Source organism: Mauremys reevesii, linkage group 1 (assembly GCF_016161935.1).
Source record: "Mauremys reevesii isolate NIE-2019 linkage group 1, ASM1616193v1, whole genome shotgun sequence".
Taxonomy (NCBI): domain Eukaryota; kingdom Metazoa; phylum Chordata; order Testudines; family Geoemydidae; genus Mauremys; species Mauremys reevesii.
This window is the reverse complement of record NC_052623.1, coordinates 189221961-189241014: the sequence shown is the minus strand read 5'-3', so window position 1 is coordinate 189241014 and position 19054 is coordinate 189221961. Positions and strand designations below refer to the sequence as shown.

The 19054-nt window shown below is 44.9% G+C and overlaps 1 protein-coding gene across 4 annotated transcripts; it reads right to left on the bottom strand.

The window, feature by feature from the left end:
* Window positions 1-2217: 2217 nt before the first annotated feature.
* Window positions 2218-18449, bottom strand: ADPRH (ADP-ribosylarginine hydrolase). 4 transcript variants are annotated; one of them, XM_039518969.1, is made up of 4 exons: window positions 18303-18449; window positions 8609-8955; window positions 5592-5952; window positions 2218-3564 (listed from the first exon to the last, which is right to left on the bottom strand). In XM_039518969.1, the coding sequence occupies exons 2-4, from the start codon at window positions 8919-8921 to the stop codon at window positions 3165-3167; spliced, it is 1074 nt and encodes a 357-aa protein (XP_039374903.1). In that variant the 5' UTR covers window positions 8922-8955; window positions 18303-18449; the 3' UTR covers window positions 2218-3164. The 4 variants fall into 4 exon arrangements, with proteins under 4 accessions (XP_039374903.1, XP_039374912.1, XP_039374895.1 ...); XM_039518978.1 differs by having other exon boundaries at window positions 18307-18393; XM_039518961.1 differs by having other exon boundaries at window positions 18192-18346.
* Between the last annotated feature and the right edge of the window lie 605 nt (window positions 18450-19054).

Sequence of the window (19054 nt, the reverse complement as noted above, 5' to 3'; positions counted from 1 at the left end):
TGAGTATCTGCAGAAGGAAGGCCGTGCACAGGTGGGCGGGTGTATGCGCAGGGCCATGGGGATAGATCCCCATGGGTTGGGTCTCCCACTGCAGCTCAAAAGAGGTGGCAACTGAAATGCAGGGGGAGTGGTCTGTGGGATAAACAGTGATGCTGAATGTGTAGCAGAAAACCATGTGGGAGTTCTACGCTGGGCAGTACCCAGACTGCACAACGTGGCCTGGAGACCTGCTTACTCCTGGAACACTGTGGATGTGCCCATTGAGATCTACACTGAGGTCCTGGTGCAGCTGCTTTCCCCTAAAACACTCAAGACTAGAGAACTTTTTTAATTTTTAAAAAAAAAAGGCTTTTTTGGTCAGAAATGTCTGTGACCAAAATGACTACTTCTGCCACTAAATAAATAAATAAATTCATGTTGGTTGAGATGTTTCGGTTTTCAACTAAGCTTGTTTTTAAATTTCATTTTGTTGGCAGAAACACCCATTTTCTTTGTTTTTTACAGTGAAACAAAGTGGGGTTTAGGTTGGGAGGTTAGAATGTAACAAAACTTACTACTTTTGTATTAAAAAACAACAAAAAACACAAGTTACAACAAAACTTTTTCTTAGAAAATGGTCATGAAATACTAGCTTTTTCCAGCCAGACCTACTCACATCTCCTGAGGTTCTTTGGCAGGGGGAGTTGGGTGGGCGGGCACTGAGGTCCAGGTTGCCTAGCTGCTGAATGTATGCTTTCCACATGTGCATGTGTTTAACCCCCGCCCACTATGTAACTGGGATAAAGCATCTCTCAGAAGACAGAGGCTTCCCCCATACATCCCTGGCTCATGACTTCTCTTGTCATTCTCTTTTCCCAGTGATAGTAGCCCCTTGCTTTGTTTTGAGATGGGGAGGCTAAGGGTACATCCACATTACCCGCCGGATCGGTGGGTAGCAATCGATCTATCAGGGATCGATTTATCGCATCTCGTCTAGATGTGATAAATCGATCCCCGAACGCGCTCCCGTCGACTCCAGAACTCCACCAAGGCAAGAGACGGAAGGGGAGTCGATGGGGGAGCCGCGGCCATCGATCCCACGCTGTGAGGATGGGAGGTAAGTCGAAATAAGATTTGTCGACTTCAGCTACGCTATTCCCATAGCTGAAGTTGTGTATCTTACATCGACCCCCACCTCGCTAGTGTAGACCAGGCCTAAGGGTAAATTATTTTGATGAGTAAATGTAAACACAAACTTGCAAGGCTTCTGGATCCACGGACCAAGTGCACCACTAAAGTTTTCCTCAGCAGTTCCCTTGAGAAGGAGTCGGGAGAGGAGGGAATATGTACTAAGGCACGTTGCTCTTGGGTTACTAGTTTAGTCTTGTTCTATAGGTTTGGGGGGTAGGAAACAGTTTTCCAAGTCTGAATTTGATAAATGGGCAGATGCATTCTTCCATGACTGTTATAGCGATGGGAGCCCAGACTTGTGCAGAAATACGTTTCAGGGGGGAACAGCTGAACTATCCTTACAAAAACAAAACACCTCAGCTCTGAGTTTATATTCCATGTCACTTCAGCACCGTTCCTTAACAAACAATGTTGTGCGGCCTTCACTTTCCTAACAGTATCTGTCCATCTTCTCCTTGCCTTCACCTTTGTCCTTTTGGGCACAGGGGTCCTGTCTCCTCAATGCAAGCACAAAAGCTCTTGGTGTTACTTTGCAGTGCTTTGAGGGAAGAATAAATGTACCCTCCGTGACCTGAGCACTGGGTTTGGTCAGGGATGAATACAACAACTTCCTTCCTTCTCTCTCATGTGAGAACAAAGGACAAAATGGAACACCAATAAACAGTTTAATATGAGAAATATGAGCTTTTATTTAATTATAGACAGAGCACTGAAAACCAGAGGTCACCCCAGGCAAAAGGTACAGAACTGCAAGTCTCTTTTCCCTCTCCTTTGGAAACTCGTTCACACACTTCCAGCATTTCCTGGATATCTGCTGCAAATTCATCAAAAGGCACAATGTCGAACTCTGATGTGGTGAAGCAGCAGCTATCTTCTATTCATTTGCAAATCTAGACTGTTTCACGTAGAGCAGAATTGTTCTGCATTATCAGATTACATTCTATAGTAATTTCCTTTTGTAAAGGATCTTAAATAGGATAAATGATGATCAGCTTGAAAGCTGCCATCTTGGGAGTAAGACACAGAATTTAGCTGTTTGCACAGTGAAGCAAGAAACTTTCAAAGGTGTTATCAGCAGTTGCATCAAATTTCAAGAAAAGAACATCTTTCAGCAGCTGTAAAGGTCTCGACGCTTAACTGGGATATGGTAGCAAGCGCCATTTCCTAGCTCTAATTCTTCATAATGAGATCCAGTTAGATGAAGTAAGGTGCAAATTCTCTCCCTAATGTTACCATTCACTTAGGGTAATTCTAAGACTGTATGTGGATTTGACTTCCCCCTTAACAGCAGGAGGCAAGAGAGAACACTGACATTTTTATTTAATCATAAAAGGTCTTGAAATTCTGCAACTGGTTAGAGACGCTGTGAAATCAGGTTTTAAACAAATGCCAAATGACTGCTCTTAAAGCAGAAAAATGCATCTCCCCTCACTAAAGATGTGAAAATCCACCCTCACACTAATTGGTCCCTTAGGACTAAGGGTTGAAAGGGTCCTACAGACAGTATTCCCCTCTCAGCTGTCGAGGTGCTCACTAGGTGTCTGGGGTGAGTGCACTGGGATGTGAGAGAAGGGAAGGCTGGCATTAGCACTCTGTGCTGGTTCTGTTCTGTGGAGGAATATAAAATTTCACTCAAACTCAACCCAGTACCAAATTCTTATACTATTACTAACACAATCCAAACCTGGCTGACCAGGCATTGCTCTTTGGTGCTTCTGCGAGTGCATTTCTGCTAGCAATGGCCAAAAAAAAAAAGAACACAGCTGCTATGCCAGCTTTCCCCCTCACACTTTCATCCTTAATCCTGTTATGCTAGGGCTAGACAGACTGCTGAAGCACAAGCATTTTCTGGGTGGATCAGGAGCTACAGGTAGATGAGCAGTAAAGTGCAGTCCAAGATCAATCTAACCCTCCCCTCGCCCTGCAAGCTATGCAACGAACTTTGTAAAATTTAGTTTTGTCTTGTGAACTCTAGAACCACCTCTCTGCTTGGACTACCCCTCTGGCTGGCTGACCTCATACAAGGCCTTAGCTATTTTCTCCAGCCGCTCTCTGTATTCCAGTGCTCTGTAAAGGGATACATTGACTCCACTGAAGCCATACATGGCCCCCCACCAGCACGCGGCAATGGCCGCTGTAGAATCGGAGTCCCCACCGTGGAAAAAAGCCCGGTGAGCGAGCTCTGTCCAGGAGTTCCCAGCACCAAGTATGGCATCGTAGGCAATCATTGGAGCATCATGCCCACTGCTGCCGCCCCAGCCAGAGTAGCTCAGGGAGACATAGAATTCATCTCGCTCCTTCACACCATACACAGGGGGGAAGGTAGGAACAGACTCTCCATCTGAAATTCCCCTGGACTTCAGGTATCTTTGCCACTGTTCTTTAAAGTAGGACCTACAAAACAGGAGAGAAAAGTAAGCAGAAGTCCGAGGGTAGCAGTAGGCAGCACTTTTGTTTAAATAGATGGACACCACAGCTGTCAGCAAAAAACATGAGAGAGAGAACTCAGCCCACCTGCTAAATCAAACAGCAAACCTCTCCTGTCTAACTGGAGACATCAGCGGCATGATACAAAGGCAATGAGAGAATGAGAATCACAAAGGGAGGAACACTTAAGCATTTGACACTTCCCTCCAGGAGAGGGCAGTAGAGCACCGACAGGGACAAATAACCCATTACATTGCAAGGGATTCAAAGTGACAGAAAGTAAGCAGAGAGAACCAAAATCCTGCATTCAGACATCTCCACAAATTATGTGTGTGAATGGATTCAGAGTCCAAACCAGGATCCAGATCAGAATATTTTAGCTGCTTGCCCCAAGCCCTAATGTGCTGGGGGAAAGAAATCAACATCTGAAACTCGGGAGTCTTTCAAAATGTATATCTGAACTTCCCAGCTCTAAAAATAAATTTGCTGCTGCCTCAGGACTGCTTTCTTCCAAGCTGAGGTAACCTATTAGTGATGGAAGATAGAGCTCAACACCTTCCCCCCCCTTTCTCCTTTCTGAATTACTGATGAGCCAATCCTGATTACTGTCAATTTGGAATTTGCCAGTTTATGCAACCAAATTTCAGCCTATGGTTTGTTTGAAGTGTCCACTGGAGAATTTATTGGTGGTGTGTGATTGGCCACAGAAGTAGTCGTGGTATCTCTGCTCCATAGTTAGATGACAAATATTACAGGAAATTTCTGAATAATGAATAATTATTGGTGTTAAAAATTGTGTGCAACACTTGAAAATTTCACACGTTTTTTCACAAATGGTTGTCAGCCATCTGAATAGCCAGTGAATGACTCCACAAAGAATAGTGAACCAAACGTGCTGTTTCTTAGTCACAAATATTCACAAATCACTTTAGTATTCAATGAGCTGTTGTTGAAGATCATCCTCAACTGGTGTAAATCTGCATCGCTTCAGCTGAGGAACTGACCCCAAGTGTTGGTTTTTAAGCTAATTAGGACTATATGAACTAGCTTGGATAAAGTTAAAATCCCCTTCCTCCTCCCAAAGCCACCTCTTTTTTAGAAAGAACCTTGTTGGATTCTGAAAAGCATGAATAATTCTCTCCCTCTCTGTTTCAATCACCTCCGCACTCCCTAGCTCTGTCTGACATCAGCGGTACAGTTTGCACAGAGAGGCTGTTGTGCAGGATCCGTGGAAAGCTCATGGAGAAGCATGTTCTCGTAAGATTTGCAGACTCTAGGTTTGGTTTTAGCAAAGAAACATCAGAACCCTTGATTGCTTGTCTGAGTTGAGCTGGGCTCTGATCTATTTAAGGTTCTCCATATTTAGTGTAACAGCCCCAATCTCTAGGCATTCAGGCTCTAGGGAGAAAGGATGGTCTTGTAGCTGAGATGCAAGGAGCTGGGTTCTCTCTTTGGCCCCGTTAGAGAACTGAAGTGTGGTGGAGGGCACGTTGCTTAATCCCCTCTTCTCCATCTGTAAAGTCACATATTCATAGCATTTAAGGCCAGAAGTGACCACCAAATCATCTAGTCTGATCTGTATCTCTCAGGCCCCCAGCACCTGCACACTAACACTAGGGACAGCAATACTTCCCTCCCTCACCGAGGGGTTTAGAAAAGTTAATTCGTTAGCGTGTGTAAAGAACTTTCATAACCTTCCAACAAGACTGCAGGGAGGCCTGAACACACAGGAGTGGGCAATGCAGAGGAAAGCTGTGGCATGGGGTAGAAACCTTTCCTATCCTAGGGCCTGATTCTCATTGATACAAAGGCAGTGTAAAAGGGCCATGAAGTGAACCCTCCTTGAAACAGAGTCCTTTCAAAGAACAGTGTTGAGACCCCATGGCTGAGGTTGCTGAATGCCTTGCATTTGATAGTCTGGAGAGAGTGGTAATCAGCCATTTGGGAGCCTACAAATTCCAGTCATCTCACCAGCAGAACCCAGCCTGGCTCACCAGTGCTTCAGGTTCTCCTTCACAAAGTAGCCAGACTTCTGGATGTAGACTTTAGCCTGTGGCAGCACTTCCATCAGTCCCTTCCCCCATTCGTGAGGGGGCTTGCGATTCACAGCATAGGCGGTAAAGAGAGCAGAAGCCAGGGATCCCAGATAGCCAGTTGGATGATGATGGGTCATTCGACCGCTCTCGATGCTGACTTGAATCAAGCTGTCCAACTGCTCAGGATGACAGAATCTCAGCCCAATGCACATGGACCGCATGGCAGCCCCGCATCCTCCCTCATGCTTGTTAAACGGAATCCTCCAGCCATCTGGTTGGTCTGGCTGCAGGGCCTGTGCGTTTTGAATGCAGGTAGGACCTGTGCAGGAAGGAAACAGACTAATAAAGGGAAGCCTTGATCAATAGGCCAGAATGTTCATTTAGAATGAGGAATGATGAACGCCAGAGGATAAGCAGGGAAGGGAAGGAGCTTTCCTGTATACCTTTCCTAATTTCATATCAAAACCTAATTTGCCTTGCTTACCTATGTGTCTCGACTTCCCTTGACTTCAACTGCTGAAATAACTTGTATAATCCCAAACCAAACTCACTTACTTACACGATCCTTAATTTATAAAAAGTATGAAAAAGCTTCAGAAAACCCCCATTAGAGAGAGAGAGAGAGTGTAAGTAATATATAAGACAGCATCAAAGTCTCAGTCCTTGTCAAGGCCAACAAAATAAAACAAGTTTGTCATTTCCGGGCCAAATTTAGTGTGTGAAAGCAAAGAACTAATTTTAAAAAGTTAAACAATCTTTTTGATTTCCCCACCACCTCCAGACTCTGTCTCTCAGCAGATTTTGTCAGACAACTCCTAAAAACTTCTTCTCTGGCAAAGGAGCATATACATGACATATTTCAAATAGCTTGATTGAAGTTTTGAACATGTAAGATAAGGGTAAAAAAATCAGTCTTGTAACAGAAAGCTAGCTACAACTGTAACTACAGAGAGACTCTCTCTTAACCACTTAGGACAGTGGCAAAAACTGTCAATATGCCTGAAATAAGGTACGTCAGTCCATACTTTGTTACCTAAGCAGAGATGGCCTAATTTTCAAAGCTGTTAAGCACCTGCAGTTTCCTTTGGCTTACCTGGAGTCATGAGTGTTCATCAGTTTAGGTCCAAAGCATATTTATAGCCTAACAACTGCAAAGTTTCCATGAATTGTATAAATCATCAGTGGTAAATTTCATGTCTCCAGTTACCCATTCCACAAGCATCCAGACATTCCCCTGGAATGTTTGCAACCCAAACTTTGCAGCATTGTACTAGTGTGGGAAAATTAGAAAGTAAAACTGGCTAAACTGTGATTGCTGTACTTTCATTGTCTAGCTGAGGAAAAATGCAGAAAATTAAACAGCAGAACTAGTCAAAAGGGATTTAGATTTTAATAAACTAAAGGTGTTACCAGTAAAGATCATTGTAGTTTTAAAAAAAAAATTGATGTGGCTTATCTCTTTTCTTGTACTTAATTTTATATCCCATCTGTGTAAATTTTGTAGCCTTAACACTGCATATTTATTTTTGTGTATATGTATATGCACAAGATGTATACTGCAGACCAAAAACTACAGTAGAACCTCTGAGTTACGAACACTACAGGAATGAGGTTGTTCATAACATTGAACAAAATGTTATGGTTGTTCTTTCAAAAGTTTACAACCGAACATTGACTTAATACAGCTTTGAAATTTTACTGTGCAGAAGAAAAATGTTACATTCCCTTAATTCTTTAGTAGTTTACATTTAACACAGTACTGTACTGTATTAGCTTCCCCCTTCCCCCGCTGCTGCCTCATTGTGCACTTCCGGTTCCAAATCAGGTGTGTGATGGACTGACTGGTCAGTTCGTAATTCTGAGTTTCTACTGCATGTTAAAAGAATGTTAAGGATGCAAAGCCAAGTACTGAAAAGTTAGGAAATGCCAGCATTAAAGTTGCCCATGAAACCTTACTTTGGCCCCCTTGTGCATATACAATATCATACTATCTTTAATTACATGGTCACTACAGCTGCCTGGACGTTGGAATTCCGCAGGACATTCCCAAAACAACCAACCAAAAAAAACCAACCCTGCTAGTTCTGTATCAGAATGAAAAGCTGAAATTTCCCATGGAACAGAAATTCCAAAAATGTCACTGATAATGTTGAAAGATTTTATTTCGATTGTATTACTTATATATCCAGTCAATTTACCAGCCAGTTTTTTTCCCCAGCTCTGAGCAGTTTGTCCCAATCTACTTCCTCCATTGCCCCTCCCCAATCCAGCTCTTCTCCACTCTGCAGTTGGATCAGGCTGCTTCTCCTCCACACTGCCAGGGTGCCAGCAGGGCGGGGATGGGGAGGCATTGAGAGCCCAGGACAAAAAGGCTTCCTGCTCTCAGGTCTGGTTCCAGGCCCTATAGTGGCCCCCCAGCAGGGACAGTCACATTCTGTTTAGCCCCTTCCATCCTGGGCTGGAGCATGCTCGATGCAGATACAATTTTCAGGGAATTTAGCTGCCAAACTCTACAACGTCTTTACTGAGCATATGTAAAAGTGAGATTTTTTTCCCCCCAAAGGCTTATATGGGCCATATGTGGGCATATTTTTCACAGGAATTGCAAAGGCACATCCCTGACATAAAGGTCACCTCCCTGCCAAATTTCAAGTCCCAGATCCAAACATGGAGGTGCTGGAACTTCTCAAAGAAACTGTTGTAGGAATATTAGCAAAACAATGTCTTTTTCCTAACCTTGTTCTTGGAAATGGCAGAACCGTTTTATTTGAAACTTTCCAGAAAAATCAGTATGATGCAGACAACTCACATGGAAAATTTCAGCCTGAATACTTAGTTTGGTAAAGTTATACGCAACTAAAAACAGGGGCACTCTCTGGTAGCCTTAATTAAAGAGGGAATGAGAGAGAGAAAAAATTAGACGGAGGAAGTAAACATTGTTTTGTATGGTACAGATACAATTTCAGAAGGATTACCTGGAGCTCTGCCAACCATGTCATTCATACAGTCCTTGTAGTGCTTCGCTATAAGGGAATAGAGCTCTGGAAAACTTGGTTGTTTCCCAGCAGCTACCAGAGCTTCAGCTGTAGCCAAGTGCATCACCGTGTCATCGCTGACTTTCCAGCCTGCTATACTGATGTTTCCCAGCCCCCCTAATTGTGCAAGCTGCCTGTGAATCTCCTGGCCATTCCGCAGGAACTCCCATTTTGAATTGCAATAGCCCAGGGTATCACCAACTGCGCTCAGCACCATGGCTGCCACATAGTTCTCAATCAGACCTGAACTCATGCTGTGTCTCAGGGTGGCTCCACTTCCGTGGACTCTGAAAAGAAAACAAGTATCATTAGCTTGGTAGGGTGCTTCATTGTGTATCTGGTCAAGCAAGAGCCACTCTCATAAAGTCTTAAGAGCTGGAACGTTCAGCCTTTCTGCACCAGTATTTGCACACTTTGCCTCACAATCCATATGGTTAGTTTAGCTTCTCAGTAGGGAATAGCCTGGGGGTGTTCTACTGGGAAACAAATATAAATTCAAACCCTATCCTGAACCAAGAGTAGATCCCACACCAGCATTCTGTCAAGCTTTAGGCCTAGGCCTATACCAGGGGTAGGCAATCTATGGCACATGTGCATAAGGCAGCACACGAGCTGATTTTCAGTGGCACACACACTGCCCGGATCCTGGCCACCGGTCTGGGGGGTTCTGCATTTTTATTTAATTTTAAATGAAGCTTCTTAAATATTTTAAAAGCCTTATTTACTTTACATACAACAACAGTTTAGTTATATATTATAGACTTATAGAAAGAGACTTTCTAAAAAGGTTAAAATGTATTACTGGCACACGACACCTTAAATTGGAGTGAATAAATGAAGACTCGGCACACGACTTCTGAAAGGTTGCCGATCCTTGGGCTATACCATGTTTCTCTCAGGATCTGACAAAGTACACATTCCCAACTACATTCAGCTGCTGCCATCCTGGCCAGGTAAATTACAGATGCAATTGAGAATAAAGTTATTTGTAAGTATTAAAATTTAGATTGTTTGAATTTTTGTTTTTAAAGTGTGTTCCATATAATACCCTCAGCTTGGTTGGTTAGTTGGTTTTGTATTAAATCTGTTTGTAAATAAAGCTAACCCAACATTTCTTTATTCAAAAACCAGCCAACATATATCTCCCTGCAGGATTTGCCACCTTGTTATAGTAGCATTTTGATAAATGCTTAAGAGCCAGAACATGAAATTGTTTGGTCTGTTTTCACTGAGAAAAATGCACAAAGAAAACCATATCAAAAGTGAAAGGTTAATTTATTCATCAATTGCTAAGAAATTAAGAAAGTGATTTAAAACAACAATGAAGTCCAGTTGCACTCTGAAGAGTAATTATAGTGGTCCAGCAGTGCCCAAGAGTTAAGATTATATTACAACTTCCATTTAAAGATCAACATTTCTAAGTCTTCTAAAATTGACATGCTTAGTAGGAGTCCTTTGAAATTTGTTGTGCCTCAGGAGAGTGCAGGGTAGGGGCTATGAAGACTTAGGACCTGAAAAAATAACCATTTTTCAAAAAGTTTCTATCTGTGGTTGCTTTTTGTGGTGGTGTTGATGAGGATGGGGTTTTTTGCACAGAGCTAGAGATAAAACTATTGATGTGAGGCGGTTCAAAATGGTCTCAATCTGTCTAGTTTTACCCAAGATAGTGGTGACACCCACTAAATCTTTGGGGGATACAGACTGAGGACGGGATTTGAGAAAATGGACATTGTTTACAGTGCACACCCGCTAATACAGAAAAATGGCCAGAGGGTTTCCTTTCCTTCCAGTTTATAGGCTTTAAAGGCTGGTGCTTCTAAGTGCTTTAAAATCCAAATGGTTACTCAGATTGCTTTGAAATTTGGGGCATGGGCTAGTGTTACTGATCCATACTTGGGGTCTTTTGACCAAGGGGTTATCGAGTTACAGCCCTCCCCTTCTAAAACTGATTTCCTTCTGCCCTGTTCAACTGAGAGCTACTAATGACTGGATGAATCACAGATCTCATTGAGACTAAGAGCTGTGAATTCACCCTTCAATTAACATAACTAAGAGTAAGTTAATCATAAACCCCCCACCTAAAACAAAAGGTTTGGACTGAGTGGCTACAATTTGAGAGTCTTGGGTAGCAGATTTTGGGGGCGGAGAGGAGGTGGAGTTGGTGCGGCAGTGCAACAGTGCCCTCTCCTGGCCACGTGGGACGTGGCACCGGATCACTCAGATTAGCCGGACTCTGTCTATTCCTAGTGCCCAGGAATCTGAAAGACCCCTCTGTTCTCAAGGCCATCAGGGAGTTGGTAGGGGAACCCCGCTCACCACTGCACTAGGTTCCAGCTCAGGGCCCTCAAGCCAGACAAGCAGGATCAGTGTTCACTGACTCAGGAAGGAGCTCAGGGCACTGTTAGGATATAAATATTCAGGCCTGTTTGCAAAGGCCTATACCTTAATAATTTAGGTGTATTTTTATCACGTAGCTAGTTACAGGGGTATAAAAGAAAGAAATTACAATTACTGTTTGCTGGTATAAGGGCCTTTTTTACTGTGACAGTCTGAGGCCCTGTTTTTAGGCTAAGCCTTTGGCTAAGCAACAGAGGCAGCCATAAACTGGGAAGCAAAGGGTTACATTCTTACATTTCAAACTAGTTACATTGAAATAAGGTGCTATTGGGCTGTTAGGAAGACATTCCTGTCCTCATATTCCTATCATCTCCAGAGAAAGGGGAGAGCCTAGAAGATGTAAAAGGAAACTTAGTTTGATAGCATCCTGTCTGGCAAGAACTCACTTATCAATAACTGGGATGTGAAATCCTCATTTCTGTATTGTTTTATTACTGTAGTCTCCACTTCCCTATTGTTTGTCTGTATAATCTCTGTCTGGTTTTGTAATTGTTTTTGTCTGCTGTATAATTAATTTTTGTTCGGTGTAAACCAATTAAGGTGGTGGGATATAATTGGTTAAATAATTATGTTACAATGTGTTAGGTAGGATTGGTTAGTTAAATTTTAGTAAAATGATTGGTTAAGGTATAGCTAAGCAAAACTAAGTTTTACTATATAGTCTGCAGACAATCAGGAAGTAAGGGGGGAATGGGAACAGGGAATGGGGGTGGGGGAATTGGCATCATGTTTTGCTAAGGGGGGGATAGGAACAGGGACACAGGCAAGGCTCTGTGGTGTCAGAGCTGGGAAGGGGGACACTGAGGAAGGAAACTGGAATCATGCTTGCTGGAAGTTCACCCCAATAAACATCGAATTGTTTGCACCTTTGGACTTTGGGTACTGTTGCTCTCTGTTCATACGAGAGGGACCAGGGAAGTAAAATGGTAAAAAAATAAGCCCCCTAACAGGCACAATCAACCTTCCCCCAGGCCTCTGCAGGCTCTTCAGCCTGTTGGTCTGTTCCACCCTTCCTGGGGTATTGCCGCTTGGTAGCTCTCTAGCAGTTTGCTGACAGGAATTCCTTTCCCCAGCCTGCTCACTCTTCTTTTAGCCACCCCACCCCTCTGCTTCCCAGCCCTGTTATCCTCCCAGCTGCTGTAAGGCTGCCGGTCAGCAGTGCCTGGATTAACCCCCTGGTTGTTGCAGCATGGGGTACATACACTCCATGATGGTGGGAGGGAGGAATTAAACATATGAATGCTTCCTGGGAGGGAGGGGCATTAAGGGGCAGAGCAGAGCAGAGCAGGAGAGGGGTTTGGGGCTGCAGCAAGGGGAGAAGGATAGCTGGAGATGCATAATACAGGAGGGGAGAGAGGTTGGGGTGCAGTTGAGGGAGGTGTGGGGGTTAGGGGAATTGGAGGGGTGGGATACTGGATTGTTGGGATGAGTGGCATGGGACTAGGGGAGAATACCAATGGGCACCTGTCAGCCCCACATTCTTCCCTCCCATGTGTGTGCGCCCAAATCTGAAGGGCTCTTGCCCCAGGGGGAGAGGGGGAGCTGAGCCCCACCTTTTCCCCTCATGAGCTGAGGTGTGGGAGGCCTTGTTGCTTTGAGGGTACCTGAATCCCTCTCGCTGCCCCCTCTGTGGGTGCTAGGATCTAATGGAGCTAGTGCTCATCCAACTTTTTCCATTTTTGTCCTTTAATAGCATTAGATGGATTCGTGTGGGTGAGGGTGCATGGGTTGCAAAAGCAGGTGAAAGGTTTAAACCTTTCAGCAATTGTGGGGTTGGCAGAGTAAAGGTATGTGTCATAACAGGGCATATTAGAGCATTGCTGAAAGAAGGCAGAGTTAAGGTTGCATGGACAACCTTAATTCTACATTTCCTGGTTTTTAGAAGTTTGACTTTTGCTCCACTTAGCGTTCTGCAAGGGGATGACATGCCACCAAGCAGCCCTAACTCTGCCTGAATGTAGGTTTTTTGCCATTTATAGAAATCACCCCTTATTGCTTCAATCTACCCTGTGTGTGTATTCAGAGTTGGATCTGTTAGTTTCGTGACAACCCCTTTCTTTTTGCTGCATTTCACTTCTGCGATCCCTGCAGAACCACCCCAGTTGAGAGTGTGAGCTGACTCCTATTCCTTTGTGTACATCAGGCCTTTGCATACTTAGTTCCAATCAGTTGCACCTGTGCAAAATCACTGAAGATGCTTAAACGCAAAAAGAGGACAAGTAGGAAAACTACAGATGGAGGCACAGAGGCTGCATCTGAGTCAGGAATTTTAGACAAGCCTCCCATTGCAGATCAAGCATTGGCTAGAGCAGTAGTGTAGACAGGGCCCAGGGGTTTTAACCAGCCTGTTGCCTAGATCTTCCCTGAGCATGGTCAGACAATTCTTTGCTTAAAACGCCAGTGGTCTGTCTGCACAAGTGCTCCATCTGCACAAGTGCTCCAACCCTTGGTATAATTTAATACCAATTTAGGGGGAAATTTACCTAAGACACTCTATGACCAAGGACAGCGAAGTTAGGCGACTTGGCAGAAATCACACAGAAAGTCAGCATCAGATCAGCTTGAGTTAGTCATTCTAAGTGAGTCAAGGGATTTTTAGAAACTTGGTTTTAGATTTATTTAAAAAAAAATCCCATCTCAAGCCTTAGGTGCTTTAACACAACATGAAACCCACAGTCCATCCAAAACTAGAAAACCAGGATAGGCCAAACTTAGGGGCAGATTTAAAGGTCAGAACATGGTCAGCAAACATGCAGCATAGTCACATCGCCTTAGGCTTTTTTTAATATAAAGGTTTAAAAAAAATCGCAGGCCCAAACATAAGTGGAATCTCACTCAAACTGTGTTGGCTTGCGTATTTTCAATTACTGGAACCTTGCACCAATGGCAATACTTTTCCTTGGCCAACTGTTTGATACGGTCATGTCTTTCTCTGTCGGAAGGAACATAAGATCACTCAACCGTGTCTGTGACAGTGTTGAACACACAATTTTTGACACATCTTAATGTGCTCATTTCACATTCAGCGCTAGGCATTCCAATTAGTAGGGTGAGAGTCAACACAATATTTCCATTTCTGGTAAAAACATCACCCGGATAACTTGAGACAATGAAATTCAAGTAGCTCTGGACTCCAAGGGACAAACTGAATACCTCTGTGTCCTTTGTTTTTCAAGATGAATAATTTTACAATCTTGTAAACCAAGTCTAAAGAAAAATGAGTATTTCCCCATGAGTTTAAGAACTTTCTCCTTTGACTCTGCTAAAGTTATATTTTTTTAAGTCACCTGGGATGGATAAAACCAAATCAAGCAGCTACCTCTTGAATTCCCTCACACTGAGATTTTAGTTCACCCATCATATCCAAAACCTCAAAATATTTCCTTCGATGGTTTTCCTTTGCTTCTAACACACAATTGTGTACAAATGCATCATACATGCAGAGTACACATCTCTTCCTCTGGCTTGGATCGTTTGTGTTTTCATAACCCGTTGCTTCCCGCCTGGTCTGAGATTTTTACAATTTCCCTCATAATTTTTTTCAGATCTGAGATTGCTGAGCTCATTCACTGTGTTGGAGGACTTGGATCAGGTCAATTGTCTTTGACCAAAAGATTCCAGAGACTGCAGCCATGATAACAAAGATCCTATGCCACCATAACATACTGAGATAGAACAGCCAATCCATCAGACAGGTTGCTTTTTGCTCAGTATATGTCCTCACTACTCCTGCATTCAGCCACAGTTTCATCTTCTTGGCATTCAATAATACTCTAAACAATGTACTATAGTTGCCTCAATGGCTTTCATTTGAGCTGCCCATCTAGTCTTGCAGAATGCTGTTACATGTAAAGGTTTCCTTCATTCTTCAGAAGCCTGTGCAATTTCAGCTGCTGCATCAATCCTGTCAGCTACTTCAGGGGCCTAAAGTGCATCAGCAAGTTCCTCTTCTCTTTGTAAAGCTGCACTCTCTCAAGCAAGGGTTTGAAGATAAAGATTATTTTTAGACTTAATCATTAGTTTTTCCACACTGATGGCTAGTCTATGAAATATTTATGTATTTCCTGCAAAGCTGTGAAGAAAATCTTCAGGTCTGGACTGGCCATATCTTCAAAAGCATGAACCAAAACAAGGTTAATTTGATGTGCTAGGCAATGGACATATGGTGCACACACTTTGCCTCCCTTGCCTGAAAGATATTCTCTCTCTTTTCGCTTGCACTCCTCCACAAGGTCCAGCCATAACACTGGCCCCAACATATCCCTGTCATAAGAACATAAGCACAGCCATACTGGGTCAGACCAAAGGTCCATCTAGTTCAGTATTCTATCTTCCGACAGTGGCCAGTGCCAGGTGCCCCAGAGGGAACGAACAGAACAGGGAATCATCAAGTGATCCATCCCTGTTGCCCATTCCCAGCTTCTGGCAAATGGCAGCTAGGGACACCATCCCTGCCCATCCTGGCTAATAGCCATTGATGGATCTATCCTCCATGAACTTATCTAGTTACTTTTTGAACCCTGTCCAGACATGTATTTGGGGTCTCATCCAATACTTGTCAAATAAAACTTCAGTTAACTTGTCACACATGGATGCAGCATCTGCCTCGCTTATTGCCACAAATGCTCTTTTATATCTACTTTTCCTTTGATATGATCAATATTAAAAAAGTGAAGCCATTTGATCAACATGTCTGCATCTGCAACAACAGTAAAAAAAAACTTAGCTTCTTTGCAGCTAGTAAGTATGTGCTTCCTGGTTTCTGAAGCAAAAAGACTTATGTTCATCTGTAATTTTCTTGCTCAAGTATTTGATTCTCTTGGTGTCATTGATATGTCGGGCAAATTTTGTATTAAGTCAGGCAAGTAGCTTCATGATAATTAACTAAATACCACAACAGATGCTCTCCAACACTTCACAGAGGCCATGAAAAGGGGGACCTAAATTAGCTAAAGTTTTGACTGTCATGCAATATTTTTAGTACTTCTTGCAACTTCCTAATATTTCAGATGCTAGTTTATCAAAACATGCATTGGTACTTGTGAAGGGTCAAAACTGTAAAGCTGCCACATGTGACTGCAGAAGTTGTTTGGTCCTCCCATGAACAGCCATTAACTTTAGCATATTCTTCCAATCATTGAAACCTGTTACCCATGTTGATTTTTGAGCTTCTGTATCCCCAAACAAGCACCAGATGTGACAGTATGTGTAATCGGAAAGATATGAGCATGCTAAGCCACTTGACATGCAAATCTTCATGCAGTGCTTTTATCATGCTGTAAAATGAAGATGGAAAAATGGCAGCTTGTAGGAAAAACTGAAACTCTCTATTTGGCATATCACACTCAGTGGGCAGGCCAGGACCAATCTGTATCAAGCATACGCAGTTGCTCCGGTGATAAAACTGAATCGAGAAAGTGATTTATCAGATGGGAACTTCAAACCTATTCTAGCAGGAAGACTGCTTTGACCTGCTCCATTGTTTACCTGCTCATCCACTGAGCTTTTGGTTTTGCTCCTTTCAAGTTCTTCTACGGGGTCTTTGGTTTTATAATCATCTATGGGAGTTTTGGCTATGTTGGGTAGCTAATCTACAGGCAGTGGCGGATTAACACATGCCCAGGGGCCCTGGCCAATTCATGAGCCCCCGCAGGAGCGCCAGAACCTGTGTAGAAGTGGGGGGGGGCGCCACTGTCACTGGAACTGTCCCTGCCCCCTGCTCCTCCTCCTCCCTCCCTTAGGCCCCGCCCCACACCCTGGCCAGGACAGAAGCTGGAGCCAACAGTGGTAAGAGCTGCCAAGGGAGCTCAGGCCACTGTGGGGTGCCCGAGACCCTGCACCTGCACTGAGCAGGGGGCCGGAGTGTCCAAGAGCAGTCCCCAGCCCGTATCCCCACCCACAGGGGAACACCGCTGCTGGTGGGACCATGGGGCAGGGGCTCTGGTCCCGCCTCCTGCCCCCTCCCCAGGGCCTGCAGACATGCTCTGCGGGGAAAGGAGGCCCTGACATGGCCTGGAAGGAGGGAGGGAGCCCTGGGAAGGTCACACGCAGCAAGGAGCTGGGCAGAGAGCTCCTCCAGCCTCCGTGGCCCCTGCACTCCACCCAGTGCCTGCACCCGGATCCTTCTGCCAGGCTGCCCCAACGGCTGCCACCTGGGCTTTATGCCTGAGGCAGCAACCACAAGCGGCATTACTCCTCCTGTCGCCTCTGGCCTGAGGCTTGCAGTTTGGGGGGGGCAACACCCCTTCACTTCCCCCAAACTACATCCATGCAGCTGCCACTTTGTGCCTGCCTGAGGCTTCTACACCTATGTTAAAAAATGGGCAGGCATGGCCCTCTCACTTTTAAAAAGGGAGGGGAGAGATGCCCCCCTACTTCCTCTGATTCTGGACACCCTAGGCCCCCAGGATGTGGGGGGCCCAAATGTTCTTTGTGCACAGGGCCCCAATAAATCTTAATCCGCCTCTGAACTGGAGCATGCCCAGTGGCTGCAAGCCTGGCAGGATGGGGAAACTCCTGCTACTATCAGCCAGTGCTGGGCATGTGCAATGCTGTGGGATTTGCAAAGGCATTGCATGACAGGTGGGGGCGGGTCCCCTAGGTCTCCTTTAAAGCTGGGGGCTGATGGCCAGGATGCAGGTATTAGCCACAGCACAATCCATGTAATTGCAACAGCTTGAGGCAGACAGACATCCCAATTTTATAGGGACAGTCCCGATTTTGGGGTCTTTTTCTTATATAGGCTCCTATCACACCCCTGTCCCGATTTTTCACACTTGCTGTCTGGTCACCCTAAGCGAGAGAGAGGGTCCCTTGCCATGGAGACTCAGTTACTTGTTAGAGGAAGGCCCCAGAGTCCAGCAGGGCGGGCAGAGGACTAGCTGGTGCAGCTGTAGGTTGCAAATCCTGGGCATGGTGGGGGTTAGTTAATGTTTGCAAGGGCTCTGAAGAAGTCAGAAGTGCTCAGCACTGGGTGGAAGGCGGGAGTGCTATTCCTGCCCCCGGTTCATCCACCCCTAAATGTCAGGACGCGGATAGCCATTAGAAACGGGCCCCGGCCTGTGCATTTCAGGAGCGCTGGCTGCCCGCAGCTAGCCGGAGCCTCTATAGTTTGTTTACAAACTACCTGGAGGAAAGGGGTGTGCTGGCGCCAGCAGAGACGGGCATGCAGCAGCTACCTCTTATGGTCCCGCTGCAAGAAACGCTGCAAACAACGGGGTTAAAAGGGAGGAATTACTTGCAGTTCTGCAGCCGAGCCCTCTTGCGTAACAGGACGGTGCCTTCTTCCGGCAGCTTCTCGGCTTGATTTGCAGATGAAGCAGCCAATCCTTTGTCAGCAACCGCTTCCGAAGGCAGCAGCTGACCGCTGTTTCAGCGGAGACTTAGCCTACCAGAGGGAAAGGAGAAGCTGACAGGGAGTTGGCTGGAAATGCCGCAGGAAGCAAAGCAAGCAGACATCTGGTAAACTGGTATGCGGGAGGCTGAGCAATACTCCACTGGGGGAGTCTCTTCCCTACGTGTAACTTCCCAGCTGGGTGGAAGGCTGTTTTCTTAGTGAGCATTTGGAGTAACATTAAGGACTAGATGAATTTGAGATAAGGGAGGGAAGTCTCCCCGGAGCACTGATGATGACTTCAGTATACAGCACACACAACAGGATTGCCCAGATGACTTCACTATAAGCCACGCAGAACAAGGGATTGCCCAGGCAGTAATACCAAGGGTGAATGTTGCGAGGGCAGTACCTATAGTGGTGTGCTCGTCATTTTATAGATTTTAAAACTCAGGCTGAATGCACCCAGCAGTGATACTTCCCTCTGCTCCTGGCTTTCTTGAACAGCAGACAGAAGGTGTGGTTTGAGATGTGCAGCTCCACAGCCTCCCCCAAACTAAAAGACAGAGCACAGCGGCCTTCAGCAGTGATTAAAATGGTGTGACGCAAGTGGTGGGGCTATGAAGCTGGGAGCAGCAGCTTTGCTACACAACAGC